Raw genomic sequence first — 26,830 nt, forward strand, 5'->3', positions numbered from 1 at the left:
TAAAAAAGCACTTGTGGGTTTAACCAATAATTTCCTTTGTACAATTCTCCTTTAAGGGGGCGTGACAAGGGGCGTGTCCTATGCCTGCACCTTTTTTCTAATAGGTGTCCCTCATTCCCATCTGAGAAAGTTGGGAGGTATGCTAAAATACGCAATCAAAAGTATTTTTTGTATCTGATCGATAAGTGCAAACGTTACCTGCTGATCCTGCCCACTTGTGAGCTCACCACTTCCTGTGCTCTCTGTTTGTGCTGCATTTTTCTCAATTACATTGTTCCCAGCTATCTCTGAGGACTACATAACCCCTCCCTTCTATGTTATATAACCCCTCCCTTCTTGTTGTCCTGTTCTGTAGTAATGTTCCATGGTGCTTCCTCTCCATAGATGCAGTATGGGGAGTAAGCTATGCCCCTCTATCACTGGAAGTGCGTTACTGGAGAGATCAACAGAAAAGAAAAGCCTAAAAAAGGGAAATAATACATTCATGACATCTAAAGACCAGTCAGCTGTAATATATTATGTTTTTGTCCATGGGTTTAGATAAGCTGTAAATGGTCTTGACGATGTATTACTGGAATACAATACCAGAGATGAGTTTTTGAAGTTCTTGCATGTATTTCTCTAAACATGTAGTCCTGACGGGGACACATGAACGTAATCTTCTCTCCACATCCACTTTTATAACTTTAGATTGGGGAATAAGACTCTTACATCCGTTTATTTCTATCTCATAGGTAGAGATCAGCCGGGGCAATAGGAATTCACTCGAGTAGAAAATCTATAGATTTAGGGTCATCCCAAAGATTGACTTTATTCTTTGGAGTCAACCTTTCGTTTATATATAAAGATAGAGATTTATAATACAATTCTCTTCTGGTCCTTGGAGTTATGTTTCTGTTTTTTTTTTTATGTACGTAGCTCTGAATGCATACAAATAAAACAGAAAAAAGTGTCACAACTGTTAAACAATGCCAGCACTAGATACATAGAAGAATGACGGCAGAAAAAAGACCAAGTGGTCCATCGAGTCTGCTTCTTTAGATCAAGTAATATTGATTTGCAGTGGCAGCAAACAGTATATCACCCCCCCCCCCCAGTTGGACGGTAGAGCTTACCCTATCACCGGCGGTCTCCCCTACTTGGTGGCAGCCTCCCATTCTCCTGCTCTCCATGGGTCATCACAGCGGAGGTGGCTTCCGTGTCTTCCTTCCTCCACGGCGGCCAATCAGGAGTTTTCTCTTTTCGGGCCAATTGTAAAACGGGTCTCACACCTGCTTCTGATTGGCCAGATTGAGGATCAGTGTTTCAAAAGCGCATATTCTTTCGCTGTTGTAACACACCTGGGTGGGCTCCGAGCGCATTCTCTGCGACCCGAGCCCACCGTATTTTGAAGCCTATTAGACCTTTGGCCCCTGAAAGGGGATGTATGAATAGGGGGTAGCCGCGGCGGCCGTGGATAGATTCATGCTATGCATGAATCTATCCATTATGCATATAGGGGGTGGCGTGGAGAGAGGGGGCCGCCCCTGTTGATTCGGTTGATTGAATCCTTTTCTTCATTTACCAATATGCTCAATATATAGGGGCACAAAATGGCCCCTTACATCTAGAAATAAATATTATTACGCAAAAGGATTAGAATGATGTGTTTTACTTGTGCCTGTTTTTAGAAATGGCTAACCCTTATGCCCTGTACACATGGTCGGACATTGATCGGACATTCCGACAATAAAATCCTAGGATTTTTTCCAACAGATGTTGGCCCAAACTTGTCTTGCATACACACGGTCACACAAAGTTGTCGGAAAATCCGATTGTTCTGAACGTGGTGACGTAAAACACGTACGTCGGGACTATAAACGGGGCAGTAGCCAATAGCTTTCCTCTTAATTTATTCTGAGCATGTGTGGCACTTTGACACGGTCGGAATTTACGCAAACAGATCTTGTTGTCTGAAAATTTTATAGACTGCTCTCAAACTTTGTGTGTCGGAAATTCCGATGGAAAAAGTCAGATGGAGCCAACACACAGTCGGAATTTCCGACAACACAATCCGATCGCACATATTCCGTCGGAAAGTCCGCAGAGGTCCACTTGCAGAACCAAAACTCTCCAATCAGCAGTGAGTATTACTTTTGTAAGAAAATCTTAGTAAATATTGCAACTAGAAGAATATTACATGCTCATAATTCTGAGCAAAGGCTCACTGCAAGACCCACATTGACACATACGCGCAAATATATTAACATGCAAACAAAATGGGATGTGCGCATTGGGCACACCCGGCACTGGCATTGGTGTGAAACAGCCTATTTAAGCTGGACTATGACATGAACAGATTGCTGAGTGGTCTTGCTATATTTGGACCTGCTATATTTGCCTTCCTGTGCATGACCCGGCTTGCACCTGAACTGCCTCTGTCTCTGACTTTGCACTTATCCTATGTTCCTGTACCTCACTGCCCGGCTGTGTATCGATCCTGGCTTGCATCCTGACTCTGCCCATGCCTATTGTTCCTGTACTTCACTACCCGGCTGTTGATGACCTTTTGGCTTGTGCCCTGACTATGCTTCTGTCTCCCAATCAAGTGTCACCATGTTCCGATTCCCAGTTACTGTCTGGTGATCCACGGTCATCCGCATCCTGCAAACTCCAGCTGGGGAAGCCCGCTACACCGCCCTTGTGTCACTCTGTGTCCTCACACCACCGGTCAAAACTACCAGGGGCATTGGACAAGAGAGGCCCTATCTTCAGCTTTATCTCCACTAGATATGTGACAACTTTGCTGATTACAGAGTTATAGGTCTCTCTGCAGAGGCCCTTTAGCTTTGCAATCAGGAAAGCTAATGCTCACTGCTGATTGGAGTGTTTTGATTCCAATTCAGCAAGCAGAACTCTTCAGAGAGACCACTGCTTCGCGAAAGGGAGCAAGGGTCTCAGTATGCAGCTGCTAGCAGGGGACAGTCCTTTCTACAACTGTAGCTGCTTTCCTGAGAAAAGCAACTGTAATGCCGTGTACACACGAGTGGACTTTTCGACCGGACTGGTCCGACGGACCGAATCTGGCGGACAATCCGATCGTGTGTGGGCTTCATCGGACCTGCAGTGGACTTTTTCGGTCGAAAATCTGACGGACTTTAGATTTGGAACATGTTTCAAATCTTTCCGATGGACTCGAGTCCGGTCAAAAAGTCCGCTTGTATGTATGCTAGTCTGACGGACAAAAACCGATGCTAGGGCAGCTATTGGCTACTGGTTATCAACTTCCTTATTTTAGTCCGGTGTACGTCATCGTGTACGAATCCGTCGGACTTTGGTGTGATCGTGTGTAGGCAAGTCCGTTTGTTAGTAAAGTTCGTTGGAAGTCCGCTGAAAGTCCATCGGATAGACTCCACTCCTCCCTCTTCCCATTTTCCTTTCTCCTTCTCCTGTTCCTTCCCCTCTTCCTGCTTCCCCCAATTTGAGAACCCCCCCCCCACACACACACACACCCCTCCCCCTTCCCTCCTTTTCCTTCCCCCATATCCCTTCCCCTCCCCCCTTCCTTCCCCCTCTCCCCATCCCCAAACGCCCCCTCCTTTTCCCTCCCCCCGCCCCCTCCCTCTCCTTCTTTTCTATGCTATGCCTATATATTATGATATTTTTATTTGAATCCATTCTTCCAATATCTAGATTCTCATTCTTGGCACCCCTTTTGGGTTAGTGCTGGAGGACTTGGTATTGTTCCCCACAGGCCTGGCAGGCTATCAAATACCGGCACATGTGATTTGCGCAAAACTTATAACGTCTACAAACTATGGGTTATATTTATGGAACTTTTATTCTTTTAAATTTTTTGTACTAGTAATGGCCACAATCAGCAATTTTTAGCGGGACTGCGACATTGCGGCAGACAAATCTGACACTAAGTGACACTTTTTGGGGATCAGTGACACTAATACAGTGATCAGTGCTAAAAAACTGCAATAACACAGCTAGAAGGAGCTTCAAATCATTAGTTCACCTTATGAGTAAAATGGCCCATGAAGACAAGAGGCTCCAATATAGGACAAGAGGCCCCACCAAGTGACACTTTTCGGGGACCAGTGACACCAATGCAGTGATCAGTGCTAAAAAAAAAAAATGCACTGCAACTGTACTAATGACACTGATTGGCAAGGGGTTAACATCAGGGGCGATCAAAGGGTTAAATGTGTTCCCTGGGAGTGCTTGCTAACTGTGGGTGGGGGGAGGTGCTTTGACTGGTGGGGAAGACAGAGATCTGTACTTAGCAGAAGCACAAGATCTCCATCTTCCCCTCTGACAGTACAGCGATCTGTCTTGGCTACAAAGGCAAACCGCCATTCTGACTGCCTCAGGAACGATCGGCGGTTCCGCTGATTGGCTCCCGCTGTGTCCAATCACAGTGGGAGCGGGTTGCCGGTGGCACGCACGCACCCCAGACCCGGCAATCGAAATCACATACAGGCACGTGATTTCACGCTGAAGGGCCGCACTGCTGCCGTATACGTAGGTGGGGCAGTCCAGAAGCGGTTAATCTATGTGATATCTAATACAATTTTAATATTTTTACATATTTTTGCTGCTGTCTGTGTCTAATATACTGTAAAACGTACATTTAAAGTTCCATCCTGCTTGCCGGTTTCTATTGTTAAATTTTGGGGATGGCAACTTTAATGTCGCGTACACACGAGCGTAATATCCAACAGAAAAAGTCCGATGGAAGCATTTCATTGTATATCGTGTGTAGGCCTCATCTGACTTTTTTTTATCGAAAAATCTGACGGACCTAGAAATAGAACATGTTCTAAATCTTTCCGACTGACCAAATTTCTATCGGGAAAAAACGATCGTCTGTATGCTGGTCCGACGGACCAAAATAGACGCATGCTCTGAAGCAAGTACGAGACAGAAGCTATTGGCTACTGGCTATTAAACGTCCTTTTTTTAGACCCGTCGTACGTGTTGTACGTCACGGTGTTCTGGACGGTTGGACTTTGGGTTGACCGTGTGTAGGCAAGACCGCTTGAATCAAATTCCATCGGAGTTCCGTCGGGGAAACCGTCTGAGTTTATTACGGCGACTAAACCGGTCGTGTGTACGCGGAATTAGAGGTTTGATTGTGTTTAACATTCCATCTCTACAGACAAAATTTGGAATCAAGACACAGAAAACATCCTCTCTGCTATGGGTTAGGCTTGCTGAGAACTTGGGTTTGGACAATCTAATTTTCTCATTACTACACTACATTTTTGACCATCTACTCCCAATTACAGAAAGACTGCCATTCATAAAAATGTAAAGGTACCAAGCATTTATGATAATTACTTTTTTTTCCTAATGTGTTTTAGATATTAAGAAAGCTTTTTAATTTTCAGGTAACTGTGGTAATAATTCTAAATGTATCATTTAACTAATTTCACATTATCGTTTGAAATCTTTGTCATTTACTCCTGCAAAGCAATAAATACCTCTAAGTCACTGCATATTCTTAAAGAGGAACTGCAGTCTGCTCACATAATCTTTGCCATCCTGAAGCTTAACTCCAACCACTTTGCATACTATTGTATATATACTGTGATTCTGTACTTGCCACATATGCTGCAGAAATCTCCCTCCACTGAGTCTGCTGCAGCCATTTTAACTGTGGGCAGCTGAAGCTGCTGCCTTTTCACTTACATAGTTACATAGTAGGTGAGGTCGAAAAAAAGGCACAAGTCCATCAAGTCCAACCTATGTGTGTCATATTATTATATGTCAGTATTACATTGTATATCCCTGTATGTTGTGGTCGTTCAGGTGCTTATCTAATAGTTTCTTGAAACTATCGATGCTCCCCGCTGAGACCACCGCCTGTGGAAGGGAATTCCACACCCTTGCCGCTCTTGCAGTAAAGAACCCTCTATGTAGTTTAAAGTTAAACCTCTTTTCTTCTAATTTTAATGAGTGGCCATGTATCTTGTTAAACTCCCTTCCACAAAAAGTTGTATCCCTATTGTGATGTCACCAGTACGGTATTTATAAATTGAAATCATATCCCCTCTCAACTGTCTCTTCTCCAGAAAGAATAAGTTCAGTGCTCGCAACCTTTCCTCATAACTGATATCCTCCAGACCCTTTATTAGTTTTGTTGCCCTTCTTTGTACTCGCTCCATTTCCAGTACATCCTTCCTGAGGACTGGTGCCCAGAACTGGACAGTATACTCCAGGTCAGTGATGGCGAACCTTGGCACCCCAGATGTTTTGGAACTACATTTCCTATGATGCCTATGCACTCTGCAGTGTAGTGGAGCAACATGGAAAATGTAGTTCCAAAACATCTGGGGTGCCAAGGTTCGCCATCACTGCTCTAGGTGCGGCTGGACCAGAGTCTTGTAGAACGGGAGAATTATCATTTTATCTCTGGAATGAATCCCCTTTTTAATGCATGGCAATATTCTGTTTGCTTTGTTAGCAGCAGCTTGGCATTGCATGCCATTGCTGAGCCTATCATCTACTAGGACCCCCAGATCCTTTTCCATCCAAGATTCCCCCAGAGGTGTATAGATTGCATTCATATTTTTGCCACCCAAATGCATTATTTTACATTTTTTCTACATTGAACCTCATTTGCCAATCCACTTCCTGGATTTACACCGACACACAGAGGCACACCTCCAGCTCTGCAGCTCTCATTGGCTCTCTTATGACTCACCTCCCCCTCCCCTCCCTTCCTGGCAAACTCTCACGAGAGTGAGAGAGAGAGATCTGTGCATGATGTCATAATCCTAGGCTAATGACCAGACAAGAAACAGGAAGTGGGCTGTATAAGGTATTTACAGGCAGAAAAAAAATGTTTTACTATCCAAAGTTAAAACAACAAGGGCAGAGGATTTAATAGATGGAAAGTTGAAAAAATGACTGAAGTTCCGCTTTAACAATACATGCGATTGATGTTAACTATATTACATAAATTTTGCAGGGACTGGAAACAAGTCAAAGTTCAAAGCTCAAGTTATCCCCATCAACTGAAGCCTAAACATCTTATGGAAAGGCCTGAAGAAATCGGATAAATGATAGGATAACAAGTGAATTAAAAAAAGCATTAAAAAAAAAACAAAAAACAAAACAAAAAAAACAAGGGCAGTGATAGAGATCAGTATCATGAGGGACAAAGAATGAGAAGTTTGATGGAATTCATTCAAATTCCAAGGCAGTGCCCATTTGATCCAAGAAAAAGTCATTATTGAATTTAGCAAATGGAGTTTGCAGCTTGAAGAAAATTGACGAGTGAAGTTCTAATCTAGCACAAGATCCAATTAATGTGTACCCCTGTACAAGGTGCCAATATGTTCCCCTCCGTCTACTCTTCATTAGATGGGAAAGTGGAACAAACATAATGTTAAAATCAAAGCTTTTGGTTCTTGTAAGCGTTAAAAAAAAAAAAAAAAAAAAAAAATCAATTGTAAATCACGCAAGGGGTGGATTTTTCAATTTATTTCTGTTATTTAATCATATTGATTGGTAATATTGGTCATTGAACCATGAAACGCGGAGGAAGCGAACGCATGAACCTGGGAAGAATATATAATTTATTAAATGTCAGTGGGAAATAAATCTTTAAACTGCTCATTGGAGTCACTACCTTTTTTATCGATGGTGTGAATTTTGATTATGGCAAACTAAATAAATAATTGTCTTGGGAAATCCCTGTTGATGGAAAAAAAAGTACATGTGGGATATAATCTGCTGTTTCTCCTTATGTTTAAGGGGAAAATAAATACATATTTTTTTATATTTTAAGTTATTAAAACCTCATTTTTTAAAACTTATTATTCATGTGCTAACCTTTAGGTAGATCGTGTAAAAAAAATAGGTATTGTATTTTATATTATATATTATACACGATATTGTCAAAAGTATTGGGACACCTGCCTTTACACACACATGAACTTTAATGGCATCCCAGTCTTAGTCCATAGGGTTTAATATTGCGTTGGCCCACCCTTTGCAGCTTTAACAGCTAAACTTGTGGAAGCCTTCTTCCAGGAAGGCTGTCCACAAGTTTAGGAGTGTGTCTATGGGAATGTTTCCAGATGTGCATTTTGAGGTCAGGCACTGATGTGGACAAGAAGGCCTGGCTCGCAGTCTCTGCTCTAATTCCTCACAATGTTGTTTTATCGGGGTGAGGTCAGGACTCTGTGCAAGTCGTTCAAGTTCCTCCGCCCCAAACTTGCTCCTCCATGTCTTTATTGACCTTGCTTCAACATAAGGCGTCAGCATACGAAAACATTTTGGACAATTTCTCCTTAGTTAACACACACACAGCCAGACACAAAGCATTTTTTTTTCACTCTTCCCCTGGCTCAAAGGAACAGTCTAGGGCAGGGGGGGGGCACCCTCGTCCCTCCAGCTGTAGAGTGAAACTACAAGTCCCATGAGACATTACAAGACCATGACAATCACAGGAATGGCTCCTAGAGGCAGAGGCATGATGGGATTTGTAGTTTCACCACAGCTGGAGTGCCGAGGTTGCCAACCCCTGGTCTAGGGTGTCATTTTAGGGTTTTATTGGAACAATGAACTTGGATGTGGTGAAGAGAGCATGAGATACTCCAAAACAAACTGAACACAATAAGGACTCTTCTCTAGTTTGCTAAGCAAAGTAAAATGTCCCACATAGTCTCTAATGCTGACAGGTGACTAGGACTTTTCCCAAAGGACCAAAGACTGCACACAGTCACTAACTTCAAGCACTGGGGGTCACAGGATTATCGGTTGCCTCTTTCCGATATCCACCAGTAAGGAAGATACAAACTCACACCACCATAGGACAGCTGGACACCTTTCCCCAAACTTCCATCTGGTACTCTCCAGTGAGCTTCTCCAGATCCAAATGAACTCCAGGACTAAACTTTTGTGAATAGGCCCCCCCATGGAGTTGAGACCTTGATGTCTTCTAGATAGCACCTTCAGAAATCCTGCCCCAGGGGCTAAGCCCCTGCATCAGCATCTCCTCCAGCAGGACTAGGCCCAGGAACTCTGCACCTCCCACCTAGCTCACTATTTATGAGCTTTTCCACCACCTTCTGGGCACACCTTCCCAACGATTGGCTGGTATCACATAAATATTCAGGCTGCTTACTCGTTTCTTAGTCCCACTATAATTCTAGAATCCTCAGGAACTCAGGGTGAAGCAATCAGAGCAGCAGCCTGTGAGACACTGAGCAGAACTGAATATTCAACCTCTGCTCCACTGATTACAGAGGAGCTAACTACATTTACCTAACAATCTACACTGCTCTAGCAGGGTGCTACACAAAATTGGATGATGTAAGTCAGCAGAGCTTCAACTTATTGGTCTAGCTAAGAGAAAATTCCCTGCAAAGTGAACATCCCATTTCACTTTAGTAAATCAACCCCATAGTCCGAATATAACTACACCAATAAGCCTTAAGCCAATAACATGTTTAGCCAACTACCTCATTTGATTCACTTTATTTTAGCTCAACATAAGACAAACCTTGAAGAACTATAGACGTATTTCCTTTATAAGGGAAACCCTACGTTTGTTTCTACAATAATGAAACAAATCTTGGACACAAGACGATCTCGAGTATTACTGCCATTTTATACATTAAAGGAAGACATTTCAATTTGCTCAAGCAAACAGCAAGGAGGACAGTGCCGTAACCATCATTAGTTATTGTCCTAATTACCCCGACCTGAGAGATGAAAACCGGGTTGGCTGCTATAAGGGTATTGCACACCATTGCTCTTTTCCTTACCTCAATTAATAAAGGCTGTTCTGTTGGTTACAGCTGGATAAGGTTTGCTCATGTATACTGCAAATAAGTCACTCTATCTCTGGAGCACAGACTCAGTCGATTGAGCGGACTTATGTAAATGGCATACCCACAAGTCTGTGCTACAGGAATGGATTGGATTATTTGCAGGATGAATGTGTGAATTGAGACATCTTACCAATGTAGTCCATCTACAGACAGCAAGCATAATTCACTGAAGCATATTCACTCCTCTTTGTTACGGGAGCCTTACTGCTAGTAATTCTGAGGAGATCTGATAATCCATCCTAAGAACAGCAAACTGTTACATTTCTGAGACATTGCACTACACTGCAGATACTAAGGATCAATGGAATTAAGATAACTCAACATTATCTTAAATTCATACGTAATGCATGGTGGGACTTAGTCTGCTCCTACATGTATTGAGGTCTACATAAAAACACATATTCTAGTGCATCCAAATCATGCATATACCTAAGTGAGGATTGTTTTTTAACCACTTGCTTACCACTGTGTATATATAAATATATATATATGTATATATATATATATATATATATATATATATATATATATATATACACTTGTTACTTTTTTTCATTTAACTTTATTGTGATCACAAGGAGGCTAACAGGCCTCCTATTTGACAAGCTTTGCGCAGTGACAGATACTCTTGAGCAAGGGTCTATTAGACACATAAAGTATTGGAACACCTGTCTTTAGACGCACATGAACTTTAATGGCATCCCAGTCTTAGTCCGTAGGGTTCAATATTGAGTTGGCCCACCCTTTGCATCTATAACAGCTTCAACTCTTCTGGGAAGATTGTCCACAAGGTTTAGGAGTGTGTCTATGGGAATGTTTGACCATTCTTTCAGAAACGCATTTGTGAGGTCAGGCACTGATGTGGGCGAGAAGGGCTGGCTTGCAGCCTGTACTCTAATTCATCCTAAAGGCGTTTTATTGGGTTGAGTACTCTGTGCAGGCCAGTCAAGTTCCTCCACCCCAAACTTTCACATCCATGTTTTTATGGACCTTGCTTTGTGTACTGGCCAAAATCATTTGGTGGAGGCGGGGGATTATGGTGTGGAGTTGATTTTCAGGGGTTGAGCTTGGACCTTAGTTCAAGTGAAGGGAATGCTTAAGGCCTCAGCATACCAAGACATTTTGGACAATTCCATGCTCCATAAAGACATGGATGAGGGAGTTTGAGGTGGAGAAACTTGACAGTCCTGACCTCAACCCGATCGAACACCTGTGTGATGAATTAGAGAGAATGCGAGCCAGGCCTTCTCGTCCACATCAGTGCCTGGTCTCACAAATGCACTTTTGGAAGAATGGTCAAACATTCCCATAGACACACTCTTAAACCTTATGGACAGCCTTCTCAGAAGAGCTGAAGCTGTTATACAGTAGGTGACCGCGATATTGTGTCAATCTCGCCGCATTTCTCAGCGAGATTTGACACCTGCGAGCTCCGTCGCGGGAGCCAGCGCCGAGATGGCTCACTCATCGGGAAAGGAGAACTTTTTCCTTTCCCGATGAGTGACAGGCAGTGCTGACAGCTGTCTGGTATGAATCCTGAGGGGGAACGCCGAGCCAAAATTTAAATGAAAAAAACGGCGTGGGTTCCCCCCCGGGGGGCATACCAGGCCCTTAGGTCTGATATGGATTCTAAAGGGAACCCCCTACGCTGAAAAAATCGGGGTCTGCGGGCGGGGGGCTTATCGGAATCCGGGAGCCCCCTTTAATAAGGGGGCCCCCAGATCCCGGCCCCCCACCCTGTGTGAATGAGTATGGGGTACACAGTACCCCTACCCATTCACCTAGGGAAAAGTGTCAATAAAAAAAAACACAGTACACAGGTTTTAAGAGTAATTTATTAGGTAGCTCCGGGGTCTTCTTCCGACTTCGGGGGGTCTCCTTCCGACTTCTCCCGGTGTTCAGCCTCTTCTCCTGGTGTTCGGCCTCTTCTCCCGGGCCCCGCCGCTATCTTCTTCCAGCTCTTTTGCCAGCGAGGGGCCCGGTCTGCTGCCGCTGTCTTGTCGCCACTGTCCTGCCGCCGCTGTCTTGCCGCCGCTGTCTCCCCACTTCTTCTCTTCTTCTGATGTTGACACGACGCTCTCTCCGGCTGGAATGCTGTGTGCGAGCTGCGGAGCCATTTATATAGGCGGTGACCCCACCCCCTTGTGACGTCATGGTCCCAGCATGCGCAGGGACTCTGGCGTCATAAGGGGCGTGACCCTAGGGTCCCTGCACATGCTGGGACCATGACGTCACAAGGGGGCGGGGCCACCGCCTATTTAAATGGCTCCGCAGTTCGCACAAAGCATTCCAGCCGGACAGAGCATCATGTCAACATCGGAAGAAGAGAAGAAGCGGCGAGACAGCGGCGGCAAGACAGCGGCGGCAAGACAGCGGCGGCAGGACAGCGGTGACAAGACAGCAGCAGCAGACCGGGCCCCTCGCTGGCAAAAGAGCTTGAAGAAGATAGCAGCGGGGCCCGGGAGAAGAGGCCGAACACCGGGAGAAGTCGTAAGGAGACCCCCCGAAGTCGGAAGAAGACCCCGGAGCTGCCTAATAAATTACTCTTAAAATCTGTGTACTATTTTTTTTTTATTGACACTTTTCCCTAGGTGAATGGGTAGGGGTACCATGTACCCCATGCTCATTCACACAGGGGGGAGGGCTGGGATCTGGGGCCCCCCTTATTAAAGGGGGCTCCCGGATTCCGATAAGCCCCCCGCCCACAGACCCCGACAACCAACGGCCAGGGTTGTCGGGAAGAAGCCCTTGTCCTCATCAACATGGGGACAAGGTGCTTTGGGGTGGGGGGGCCCCGCAGGGTGCCCCCCTCCCCCCAAGGCACCTACCCCCCCATGTTGAGGGCATGTGGCCTGGAACGGCTCAGGGGGGGCGCTCACTCATCCCCACCCCCTTTCCTGGCCGGCCGGGCTGCGTGCTCGGATAAGGGTCTGGTATGGATTTTGGGGGGACCCCCACGCCTATTTTTTGGTGTAGGGGGTTCCCCTTACAATCCATACCAGACCTAAGGGCCTGGTATGCCCCCTGGGGGGGAACCCACGCCGTTTTTTTCATTTAAATTTTGGCGCGGCGTTCCCCCTCAGGATTCATACCAGACAGCTGTCAGCACTGCCTGTCACTCATCAGGAAAGGAAAACACAGTTTTCCTTTCCCGATGAGTGAGCCAGCGCGTCATGCACAGTACCCTGTTGCTGAGAACCAGCGCGATGGTATCGCGCTGGAAACACAATCTCGCAGTCAGGTACTGTAGCTGCAAAGGGTGGGCCAACTCAATATTGAATCCTACGGACTAAGATTGGGATGCCATTAAAGTTCATGTGCATGTAAAGGCAGGTGTCCCAATACTTTTGGTAATATAGTGTATATATATATATATATATATATATATATATATATATATATATATATATATATATATATATATATATATATACATATATATATATATATATATATATATATATGTCTAATAGACCCTTGCTCAAGAGTATGTGTCACTGCACAAAGCTTGTCAAATAGGGGGCCTGTTAGCCTCCTTGTGATCAAAATAAAGTTAAATGAAAAAAAAGTAACAAGTGTAGGTACTTGCATGAAAAAGTATCCTGTTCTCTTTGTATTGCTTCCTTTGTGTGAAATCCCTTGTGTTCATGCTAGTCCCTCTGCTTTCTTATTTCAAACTGACCACACATAGAAGCACATCCTTTCCAGTGTGGTCAGTTCTCTAGCTATGATGGGAACTTAGCCTACTGTCCTCCAACTGGGAAGCTTGGTGTGCTGTAGCTTCTCTTCCCCCAGCTCTTATGCCTCTGAGAACAGGGGAAAACGGGTATTTATAATCTATACACAAATGTTCTGCCTTTCATTTCTATTTCAAACAGAATGGGTTGTTTCACAAGGCTATCATTTACAAAGACTCTAAACCAAACTCCATGGCAAATATCCTAGATAGATTGTATACAGATGATGTATTTTGTTTTTTGTTCACCTAAATTTTTTTTTCTTTCATATTGTCATATGATCCTGGAAACCTGATCAGATAATACTGGACTATCTAAGACCTCCCTGCTCATTTTACTGCAGCAGGACAATGCAGTCTCCTCTAGGACCCGTCCAAGCCTATGACTGGACAAAGAAGGAACAGCGGCAAACTAATGAGATCCCTCCTCTTTTTACAAGCCTCAAATGGTGAATGGACATCACTGTGCACTGCACCACAGCCAGATTATCTTTCATTGCTTTTCTTCCCTCCCACAGTCTAGGTGCTGTTGTCCTATAGGTGGACTACAGGTGGCTAATAGCAAGTCAATTGGATACAGCTAGTCCCATGTCTGTAATAAGTTAACGCCCGCCTCCATCTAGAAACATTTATAGTTTTGGATAGCGAGGAAAAGGTTTAGTACCACTGTCAAGTTTTTATTGCTCATAAATACAGTTTATTAAGAACACCAAACCTCCATGAATCCAAGGTTTTCCATGAAAAATTGATTCACAGCAGATAAAAATAAACATTTTCTGGGACTAAACTCACTCCCTCTTCATCAGAGCTTAGGAATTTTTACTGACTCAAATAGATCTGCCCTGTGATTTACCGCTCGGGACAGTTTCAGGAGGACAAGTCAGGCCAGTGATAATGAGTGCAACAAAGGGCCTTCATTGTGGAGTGCATGTATGTGGACTCTTAACTATGGGTTCTTTCCTTGTGTCCAAACTGTCCAATGTGCCCAGTGACAATTTCATTGACCCGCAGAAAATCGGAATCTAGGAACCTCAAAAACCTGAATATTTATGTGTTCCCAGCCAATATCTGGGGAAGGGTGCCTAGGAGGTGGCTGGCAGATTGCATAAACAGTTTCAGGCCTGGGGCAGAGGTGTTCTTGTCCAGAAGGAGAAGATCCCAGTTTGAAGGGCTGCTGCCCTTCTGTGCAGTCCAGCTGTGCTTCTATATTTCCTCATCTAAGTCCCAGATGTGCTAGCTGGGGGCTATTCTACTGAATTCTGCTGGAGCTGATTAAGGGATTTATTCTTGGGGAACTGGTCTGGAATGTTAATAAGAGACATATTTGTCTGATATTCAAAGCAGGCATCCAAATATCCAAGGACATTTGTGAGCACAGACCGATGAGCAAGATCCCAGTGACTGTGTTCTGCTACTATCCTTCTTGCATCAGAGTCAGCCTGTGCGTAAAAGTGGGCTTTTCTAGTGGTGCGTAGTTCATTCTATCATTTGCTACTGCAAAGACTGTCTATTGACCTTGCTGTAAAAAATTGAAACGATATGTCCGGTCAAACAGTTGCGGAAAAATTGGTCTTTTGGTGTTGGTGGTGCCTTCACATCGTAACACTATAGATGTACTCTTGATGAAAACAAGAATTGGCTTTGCTGTCAAAAATAGAAATGTGATGCCCTGGTCAAACAGTAGCAGAAAAATTGGTCTTTGGGTGTTGGTGGCACCTTCACACCGTAACCCTATAGAGGTACTCTTGATTAAAGCAAGAATTTGCCTTGCCGTAAGAAAATTGAAATTTGATGCCCGGGTCAAACAGTTGCTGAAAAATTGGTCTTTGGGTGTTGATGGTGCCTTCATACCATAACTCTATAGAGGTACTCTAGATTAAAGCAAGAATTGGCTTTACTGTCAAAAATAGAAATGTCAAACAGTTGCGGAAAAATTGGTCTTTGGGTGTTGGTGGTACTTTCACACCGTAACCCTATAGAGGTACTCTTGATAAAAGCAAGAATTTGCCTTGCCGTAAAGAAATTTGATGCCCGGGTCAAACAGTTGCTGAAAAATTGGTCTTTGGGTGTTGATGGTGCCTTCACACCATAACCCTATACAGGTACTCTTGAAGAAAGCAAGAATTGGCCTTGCTGTAAAAAATTGAAATTTGATGCCCTGGTCAAACAGTCGTAAAAAAAAAATTGGTCTTTGGCTGTTGGTGGTGCTTTCACACCACAACCCTATAGAGGAACTGTAATAGGAAGCTTAAGAAGGAGACAAGAGTCATAAATATTACTACTTAACGTTGCAGTAGTATCCCACAGTTATCCCGCACCCATCCAAGTTCAAGTTTAATGACGCATCAGAAAAAGTATACCCCTAGATTAATTACCGAGCCAGAAGAGTGAATGTGACTGCGTGCCTGTCTGCTAGTACACTAATTGGGGAAAAACATTGGGACCCAATCAGCAGGCCCTTTTGGGGGTGAGTGCTACACAACAATTTATACTCTGTGGGCCGTCTAATTTCACACCTAACAGTGTAAAACTACACATACTCATTTACATTCCTCTTACTGTATTACTGTGTATAGTTTGCCAGTATACGCACTCTCAGGAGCTGGGAAACAGTATTTGAGATCAGGCACTCTTATGTTCTTTGTCTTAAGCAATTAGAACCATTTTTGGCTATGATCGTTATCTTTATTGCATTATTTTTAACCATCCCCAAATGTGAATTTTCTAGAGGAGAGAGGAGTCTATCTGAATTATATGTTTATAGCTCATGTAGGACTGTAAAAACTACAACTAGAGATCACACACAGAAAGAGCAGATAGATCATTACAGAGCTGCATGGAATCTTGCATTTTTTTCCCTACGTTTATATTTTTGTTTAAAGATAAAACATCCAATGGATTTTGTTACTCTGCAACTTTATGCTATTTTAAAACATGTAACAGTCTTTTCATAAAAAAATAATAACAAAGCCTCAGACAAATGAAACACAAATTTATTTATAAAAAATAAAAATAAAATAACAAATGATATGGTAATGATAAAAAAATAATCAAAAACAACATAAAATCAAATATTTATATGAATACTGTTATGAGTTTACGAAAATAGAAAAAAATCCAAACTATCCTAATTTACTGTAATTTATGTAAGTACAAGAAGACAGTAAAAAATAAAATAATAATATCACTATGATCTTGTGCAGTTATTTGTATAGTTGTTTGTTGGTGCTAAATTATGTAAAATCATGTATATAAAAAAATATCAGTTGCCTTTACATAGAACAAAATATTTTATCAAATACAAATAGCTAAAAAATATGTAAGAAAAATAAACATGAGATGTAATAACGTAGACATGAAAAATGAAACAGATGATGTTTTACCACTGAGAAAACTATTGTCTATATAACTACTTTGATTAAAACTTCCTGTACCTTCGCATCCTCTTTCTATTTGTCCATTACACAAAAGAGCATCTGAGATCAAGTCTGGAAGACGTCCATTCAGATCAACAGAAGCAAGGCAGCCTTGGAATCCTTCCTTGGCGTGTACAAGCTTTGGCAGTGTTTTGTACATTTCTTTGGCAACACCTCCGATGAATAGGTCACCTTGCAGAAAGAAAAGACAAAGAGTTTGTAGCAATAACAAATGTATGATAAATTAGTTCTAAATCAGTTAAGAATAATGGCACTTTAAGAGTTTTCAGCATTTCAAAAGTATATGACATTTAGCACAATGTGCACAACATAAATACCATTTTTATATCAGTTTTCCTGATTTTCTTCTTTTTTTTTTTTAAACCAACAAATCTGTTATTCCTATTCCACTTAACCACTTAAGGACCGAGCCTCTTTCTGAGATTTGTTGTTTACAAGTTAAAAACTGTTTTTTTTTGCTAGAAAATTACTTAGAACCCACAAACATTATATACCGTATATTTTTTTCTAACACAATAGAGAATAAAATGGCGGTCATTGCAATACTTTCTGTCACACTGTATTTGCGCAGCGGTCTTATAAGTGCACTTTTTTTGGAAAAAAATACACTTTTTTTAATTAAGAAATAAGACAATTAGCCCAAATTTTTTTAATATTGTGAAAGATAATTTTATGCCAAGTAAATGGATACCCAACATGTCACGCTTCAAATTTGCCCCCACTCGTGGAATGGCGACAAATTTTACCCTTAAAAATCTCCATAGGCAACGCTTAAAAAATTCAACAGGTTGCATGTTTTAAGCTACAGAAGAGGTCTAGGGCTAGAATTATTGCTCTTGCTCTACCGATTGTGGCGATACCTCACTTGTGTGGTTTGAACACGAGCTCGTTGGGACGGGGCGCATTTAATTTTTTTTTTATGCTCTGTGCAGTGGTTTTGCAAAGAGCAGCCCGGTTCCTCTTCTTGGTGGGTCACACAGAGGCTCTCCTGGCCCCTCCCTCCTGCCAGGTGCCCCCACAGCAAGCAGCTTGCTGTGGGGGGCACCCAAACAGGCACAGAGGAGGTCTAGGGCTAGAATTATTGCTCTCGCTCTATCGATCGCGGCGATACTTCACATGTGTGGTTTGAACACTGTTTTCATATGCGGGCGCTGCTCACATGTGCGTTCGCTTCTGCAAGCGAGCTCGGCGGGACAGGCCGCATTTAAGAAAAAAAATTTCTTATTTATTTTTTATTTTATTTTTATACTGTTCTTTAAAAAAAAATGTGTCACTTTTATTCCTATTTTGAAATAGAAAAAAAGTATGACAGGACCTCTTAAATATGAGATCTGGGGTCAAAAAGATCTCAGATCTCATATTTACACTAAAATGCAATTAAAAAAAATGAAATTTCATTAAAAAAAATAAATATTTTTATAGGTATTTCTACTCTTTGTATACCAAGTCTATGCTTATGTGTATTTTCAATAAATTTTGTACTTTTTTTTTATACCTCTGTATGATCTGGTTTCACTTCCCATGCCCATATAATCCCTGGGGCTTTTCCCTTTTTTGCAACTTTTTACCAGGATTCACCTATAATTAAATCACTTTTGTGTCTATTGACTCTTTAAAAAAAAAGGAAAACGCAAATTTGACCTTATTATATTCCCATTATTTTATCTTCCACCACATGTTAATTAATAGAAAAAGAAGAAACCATAAAATATAGTAAAATCTAAAATATAAAAACTATAGAAATATAAAAAACTATAAAAATTGTTGGTTACAAGGAGGAAAGAAACTACAAGGAGGAAATAAACAAGCAATAACAATTTTTTCCGATATATGTCCAAAGGCCAGAGGTCAAGATGAGATCAATGCAGCCATGAGCACAGCAAGATTGTGATAAATGTACTTCTACCTGCTGAAACACACGTTGTGAAAGGCAAGATACCTTTTAGACAAGTTCCAGTAGCGAAGCTTTTAACACACCGAATCAAACAAGGGGTCAAGCGGAAATCCACCAAACATTAAGGATAAAAAGTTGTCTTTTTCGGACTCTATGGAGCCGACCATTGAGTGTAAACAAGGGAGTTCTATTTTTTTTGCTCACTCCTTCGTAAGGAACACAACATTGTTTGTAAACTAATGCTGGCCATACACTATACGAAAAATCGGCCGAACACATTTTCGAAAAACGAACGTTCGACTGTGAACGCAAACGATCGTGCCATCATGTAATGACTGATAAATTGTTCAGTGGACATGAATAAATAATTTTTTGTTTGTTTTTTTACATATACCTAGCACAGACAGTTCGGACGGGAAACACATTAACCTTGCAATTTATCGTACGTTCGGCAGAAATTTTCCAAACTTCCCGTTTGTTTTTTTTCCACAAAAACGTCACAAACGATTATCGATTTGTGCCCATTAACTTGCCGAAAAACGAACGAAGTGTCTATATGAACGATTTTTCGGCCGATTTTTCGTATAGTGTATGGCCAGCATTAGAATTAAAGTAAAGCTATTGGTTAAGGAGATCTACGAGTGCTGCTGGATACATGTCTCTGACAACCATAAAATAAATTAGTAAACTGGTGCCACAACTAAATGTGTCAGGATAGTGTACAGGGATTCTCAACTCCCTGTATCTAAGTGGAGTCCCCTTAAAAAAAAAAAATATATATATATATATATATATATATATATATATATATATATATATATATTTGCATAATTATTTCAGAGAAGCCTTAAATATCATTTACATATCAAACCAAATCCTGTGAAAGGCCCTGGCTAATCTATAGCAGTGGTTCTATACCCTGTCCTAAAGTACCCCCAACAGGCCATGTTTTGGGAATTTCTCTTCGATAAAATAGCTGTCCAAAATACCAAGCCATTGACTCTGATTAAAAGCACCTGTGCGAGATAAAGTAAAATCTGCAAACATGGCCTGTTGGGGGTACTTGAGGACATGGTTGAGAACTACTGATCTTAAGGACCTTCCTTAGTAAAAGGAACCTTCCAAAGAGTCTGTAGAGCAGCGGTCTCAAACTGGCGGCCCTCCAAGTCCCATCATGCTGCTGCCTGTGGGAGTCATGCTTGTAAGTGTCAGCCGTGCAATGCCTCGTGGGACTTGTCCTTTCGCAACAGCTGGAGGGCCGCCAGTTTAGGACCCCTGCTGTAGAGTGTAAAATGCAACATTCAAGACCTCTCAAAACTTGCAACCTTTACTCTCAATAAATGCCAAACAAGGTTAAGCACCCCACAAGAAAACAAGAGCGGCCTCTATAGATTCTGTCTCTAAGCTTGTTTTTTTTTTTCCTTCTTCCTTATTCACTTACTTGCCAATGCTACACTTTTATGAAAATTATATTTTACATTTTTCAGTGTACGCAGAATTTCTAGATTCTAGGACTGTTTTAATGTTTAAGAGACAAGTATGCTGTGAACGTCGTAAAAAATATATCAAACTGAGAAGAATATAAATATCTAGTGATTTTGTGAAGGCTAGAAAAAAAAAAAATTCAGAGTAAGCGGCTGTAAAGAGACATCTTAGTCGAGCATCAGCTGATGCAGCAGGTTTCAAATCACCAAAACTTTATTATATGCTTGAGCAGTCAGCGCTTGAATAAACAGTGCATGCCTATTTAGGGAAGATCTCGGCTGACCTTCATCCACCGAGCTTGATACATTTAGTTATCCTTACACTTGGAAAATGGTCTCAAGGTCCGTGATAATAAACAGCGTAGGTTTATTATCTCTGTACAGCGACAAGATTCACAGCTGGTGACCAGAATTATTAAATCTACAACACTTCCTATTCTATACCTATAAATGCTCAGCATGGATAACTGAAAGGCACCCTGCCGTTTAACATTTTTTTTGTTTAATTAATATATATATATATATATATATATATATATATATATATATATATATATATTTATATATATATTTATATATAATTTTTACTTTTTTACATACATGTATATGTCGAAATACATTTTAGTGGTTTTTTTTATATACTATAGGCATCCTGAGGTTCTCTAGTATTTATATATCTGCCATCATGGTAGGTACTCCTGGGCAGAAACAAATAAATCACAACATTGCTAACACTCCCAGTAGCTAAAGTACCACCAGGGGTCGGCTCGAAGATCAGTTGCTATAGCAGAAGCGGGAACTACTACCGACCAGCAGGATAGGTACACAGGCAGTCACCCTGGTGGAAGATGCGGGCTCAACTGAGGTGCGAGGTCTAAGTATTAACCAGTGTTCACAAGAGCACCCAATGGTGGAGATGGGCTTTGCTGCATGTTAGTACCAGATCACGGTCCTCAGGATCGCCCCACCAGGAGGTGAGCAAGCCAGGGTCCAGTAGCAGATAAGCAAGTAAGGTTTAAACAGAAGCGTAGTCAGTAAACAAGCCAAAGATCGATAACGAGTAGTTGCAGTTTGGGGTCAGGCAGAAGTGTAATCGAGGAACAATCTAAGGGTTGATAACGTGTGGTAGCAAAATATGGACGACAGCAGGGAAGACAGGATCGCAATATTGGCTGGAGAGAGCACAAAAATCTGGCAAACAGGTAGTGCAGAGACATGGCTTAAATCAAGTTCATGGGAGGAGCAAAGAGTTCAGGGTTCTAGACAAACAAGGTTTAAGCTAGGATCAATTAAGGAATTGTCCAGGGAACTGTCCTTTATTCCAGGTGTCTTAGCATGAAGAGACACAGCAGAGGTCCTGGGTTAAAATCCAGGCCCTGGCCCACCAATAAAGAACCTATCAGTAAACAACTGGTTTTTGAAGTGTTTAATGACAGCATTTTAACCTTCCATAATTCATTTTTTATTCACTTTTCAATGTGTTTTTTTCTAACACAACTACAGATTGCTGCATCATAGCTCCCGCCTCACATCCATGGGTCTAATTACTGCCTGCACTGGCCAGTTCCTCTTCCCCTCCCTTCACCCCCTACTTAACCTTTTATGTAGCTGTCAGGGAAGGAGCGAAGGGGAATACTTTTATGTTTCACTTAAATGTCAGCTCTGAGGATGCTGAGGTTGCTGACATCACATGCAAGATAGTGACACCCAGCAAAAGTCTCAGGTCATGTGGATGTCCACACCAGGAAGGCTTTACAGGTAAATTGCATGCATAAAATACATGAAATGCACATATTATTTTATGGGAAGATTGTTCTTGAAATTAATGGTCTGTCAACAGGGCCTCTTTAGGTGTTTTAAGTGTCAAGGTATGCATTTATGAAGTAAAAAATTTACATAACCTAAGCAGTCTCAAAAAGGTCCATCAACCCAAAGGTAGTATGTTACTTATAGGTGGGCTGACTCAGCTCCTGGCTTTTACATTTCTTGAATATTCCATCAGTGAGATCTTCCTACCATCATTCTACCTTCCTGTCCACCAGGGAGCTTTCACTGTTCCTGCCCACCTTCCAATGTTTAAGGATCTGAATGTTCGCTATAACATAAAAAAGAAAATACAACACCCTTCTCATAATAGCTGCAAAAAGATGCTCAGACTCAGAGACTGAACCACAGAGATCTCACTAATACAGTTTTTGAAAAATAAATTGTTGTTTTTTTTTTTAACTCTCCTGTATCATCCAGATACTAAAATATCAGTCTTGAGTGGATTGCTGCTTTCAAGCGGATATTTAAAAAAAAAAAAAAAGAGCCTCCATCACTCTTAGAGCTCAAAACCAGAAATGTTTTATTATGGAAACCTTTACTGCAGGTCTTCATGACACCCATGAGCAGTTCAAAAATGTCTGGTAGCTTTTTGAAAAATAGTAGGTCCTTGTGTCTCTGTGCCCCCTGACTGGGTTTTTATTAGTACGTTCCAAGTCTGATCCTTTTGTCCACTTATTGGCCAGGTGTGGGATTATAATACCTATCTGTCTGTTTCTTGGAGCTACATGTTCACTATTTTATATATGTATATACACTATATTGCCAAGAGTATTGCGACGCCTGCCTTTACACTCACATGAACTTTAATGACATCCCAGTCTTAGTCCGTAGGGTTCAATATTGAGTTGGCCCACCCTTTGCAGCTATAACAGCTTCAACTCTTCTGGGAAGGCTGTCCACAAGGTTTAGGAGTGTGTCTATGGGAATCTTTGACTATTCTTCCAGAAGCGCATTTGTGAGGTCAGGCACTAATGTGGATGAGAAGGGCTGGCTCCCAGTCTCCACTCTAATTCATCCCAAAGGCGTTTTATTGGGTTGAGTACTGGCTTTAGCTTGAAACGCGTTGCCTTTTGTGTTCTGTCATACCTGTGGTGTGATTTTAATGCTCCAATAAAGATACCAAGGAGTGGAGCAATATTCTGGATTTGTGCATGTTACTGAACCTCACAGACGAGCTGTGGGTTCACCCTGGGTTCCAGTTCACAACATGTGAGAGTCGGTCACTCACCTAGAGGGGCACTACTTTGGCTATGCTGGGAACTCAGCTTACTCTCCTCCAATGATCAGACTTGACTTTTCCTGACATGCCTGGCTGTCCAGCCATTTACTGGCAAGCTCAGTGTGCTGCTGCTTCTCCTCCCTCAGCTCGTATGCAGCTGAGAACAGAGGGAAAGTGATCACTTATAAAAAAGGGAAAAAAGGTATAATTTTTTTTTTTATATCTATACAAAAATGTTTTGCCTTTAATTTCTATTTTAAACTGAATGGGCTGTTTTACAAGGTAATCATTTACACTAATGAGAATTTAACCCTTGCAGTGCAGGGAGGCCCACTGCAAGGGTAATTTGTCTCTGTTACCTGGAGTGGGGTTTTAAAGCAATCATGTGTGGGTTGACTTAGAGAGAACCCCATACTATACAGCACTATGAACATTCTTAAACACCCATCTGAGTTGACATAGGCAAGAAAATCATTGTTCCTGTTGAATTACATGACGCAGATGGCGGTTTCTCACAGATGCCAGTTTCTCTGTGAAATTCTTACCAGACTTTGTAATTATTGCTATAATTATTAGAATTTTTAAACTAATTTAGTAAGTGATCGGAATGTCATCAGTTGGATTAGTGTTCTTTTCACAAAGAACAGTACTTAAATTCAGTAAGAAGTGTCCCTTTTACTGGTGACTGTTCTCTTTTGTCTTCTGTACCCTGCTGCCCTATACCCTGCAGCAGTAATATTCCACTACTGCGGGAGTTATTACAAGCAGCTGGATCTGTCATAGTCACTCATCAAGAGTGCTGACTATGTCCACCTTCTCTGGCCCCTTCCTCCATTCATAGAAGCCATAAACCTTCCATCAATAAAAAAATATCTACGAATGGAGGAGGCAGACCTTTCATATTTTGGCCTTTCCTCCACTCACACGGTAGTTTGCATTGCTGGTAGCTATGGTAAAGCTTATATGAAAGGAGGAGGGTAGAGGGTAAAGGGAAGAGGCGGACATAGTCTGCACTCTTGTTGAGTGCCTTCATGAGTCTGGCAGTCAAACAAGCTGCTAATTACGCCTGTGCTTTCAACTCATACTGCAATAAATACCATTGTAGGTCCAATTTACTACTGGTTTGTTCACCTAATTGCCAGTCAAGCCCTGATGAAGGGGGCATGTAGACCCCCGGAACGCGCTGGCTATTTCTTGAATTGTTCCCCTGACCATTAATGGAATAAAGTTGTATCTGGACCTCTTAGCAGTGGTGTGGCACTTAAAAAGTTGTCGCCGAGCACATGCAAATATGCGGCCTCTCAGCGGACGGGCCTTGGTAACGAGCAGCTGCTTATCTGTGTGCAATAGCGCCAACAGTGCTGTGGTGAGAACACGCGCCTTGTGCCCTCCCGACACAGTGACCGGCGTCTCACGGAAATACTTTTCTGATCATGTGACCGCTGTGACAGCCAATTGCAGCAGTCACGTGGCCATAAGCCCCGCCCTGCCTCCCGGCATAGCAAACCCCTTAAAGGGCCGGTGGCAGCTGGCGCCAAGGGGTTACATTTCAAACCTTCTTATATTACACTACAAGCCAAGGATACTGTGGAGATTCTCTGGGGTGTAGAAGCTGCCTGCCCGGGAAGCAGATCATTTACACCAACATTAATACCCTAAAATAACAACAGTAAAATAAACCTATGGCTCCAGCACTATCTTTCCACTTTCCTCAACTAAAAAAAAAAAGTTAAGGAATTAAAGTTTAGGGGCATGTAAGGGCTGCAGTTTTTAAAGGCAAGCTCTTGCAAATCATTTTTTTTATCATCCTTTCTTACGTTTTCCGAAACCACAAAGCCATTTTCCCATAATCTTCTATTACATTTTCCAAAACCATAGTATTCAACCTTTCCTTACATTGCTTCTTCTGTATTAGAACTTTACAGATGTCTTTGCATTGACCCATGTAACCATTGGCCACTCTGTTTAAAAAAATCTTTAACTCCTATTGAATTTGTATTTATTTTAGGAATTAAGGACCTTTGTAATCCAATAATAGTAATAGTGTGGTTTGCTAAGTGCTGTTAAACAAGTGCAATTCATTATTTTAAACAACCAGAAAAAACACAAGTTTTATAGGCTGTGTGTCCTGTTTTGGCTGTCTTTTTGATTATTAACCTACAATCTTCTGTCAATTTTTCTTTGGACAAGCTATATTATCCAAATTGAACAATTTAGATGTCAGGATTTGAAGATACCATTGGATTATGACATTGTAGGGGGTTTAAAGGGGACCATGCACTAAAATGCAAGGTCTGCTTTCTACATCACCCCCCTCCAAACTTCAAGCGGATTTTCACCCAAAAGGGAAAGTTCTGCTTGTTTGCACCCTCCACTGCCACATTTGGCACTTTTTGGGGGGGTTGGGGGAGCGGGTACCTGGATTTGACAGGTACCCACTTTTGGTCAGATGCGCTGCGGTGATCTGATCCAGAAATTCTGCCCCTCACTCCTTCGCCCGCAGCCTTCTGGGACACATCACAGGTAGCAGAAGACTGCGGCACCATTCACAAAGCGGAGCGCGCTTCGCACATGCGCAATAGGAGACCAACTGTGAAGCCACAAGGCTTCTCTGCCAGTTTCCCTTGCTTAAAGTGGTTGTAAAGGCACAAGGTTTTTTTACCTTCATGCAAGCAACAGCACCCCCCCCCCCCGGGCACCCCTAATACTTACCTGAGCCCTTTCTCGATCCAGCGATGTCCACAAGAGCCTTGGCTCTCCGGTTTATTCGCACTCCTGTTTGGATTTTGGAAGCAGCAGGAGCCATTGGTTCCCGCTGCTGTCAATCACAGATAGTGAGCAAAGTAGAAGAGAACAAGAAGACCTGGACAGCCGCACACCGGAATGGATAAAACCGTCTTTTTATTCAAAATACAAGATCATGGGGTACACAAAACACGATAGTGAGCCAAGCAGGAGATGGAGGGGGCTGGGCCAAGCCATGGCCCCGTGTGTGAATGGACACACAGACCCGCGGCTCGGGAGAGTGCCTGTTTGGGTGCCGGTGTGGGACCTGCCAAGAAGAGGATCCGGGCTGCTCTGTGCAAAACCACCGCACAGAGCATAAAAAAAAATTTTTTAAATGCGCCCCGTCCCAATGAGCTCGTGTTCAAACCACACATGTGAGGTATCGCCGCGTTTGGTAGAGCAAGAGCAATAATTCTAGCCTTAGACCTCCTCTGTAACTTAAAACATGCAACCTGTAGAATTTTTTAAGCGTCGCCCATGAAGATTTTTAAGGGTAAAAGTTTGTCGCCATTCCACGAGCGGGCGCAATTTTGAAGCGTGACATGTTGGGTATCAATTTACTCGGCGTAACATTATCTTCCACAATATAAAAAAAAGTGTATTTTTTCCAAAA

General features: G+C 42.2%; 1 protein-coding gene across 18 annotated transcripts in view; it reads right to left on the minus strand.

The window, feature by feature from the left end:
* Positions 1-26,830, minus strand: part of NRXN1 (neurexin 1) — a 1,909,081-nt gene that overhangs the window by 777,636 nt on the left and 1,104,615 nt on the right. For all 18 annotated transcript variants that reach the window (XM_073628543.1, XM_073628542.1, XM_073628557.1 and 15 more), the window contains one exon: positions 17,004-17,177. In XM_073628543.1, the coding sequence (XP_073484644.1) occupies positions 17,004-17,177 (174 nt within the window). The remainder of the gene's footprint in view (positions 1-17,003; positions 17,178-26,830) is intronic.

Source organism: Aquarana catesbeiana, linkage group LG04, assembly GCF_042186555.1.
Source record: "Aquarana catesbeiana isolate 2022-GZ linkage group LG04, ASM4218655v1, whole genome shotgun sequence".
NCBI lineage: Eukaryota > Metazoa > Chordata > Amphibia > Anura > Ranidae > Aquarana > Aquarana catesbeiana.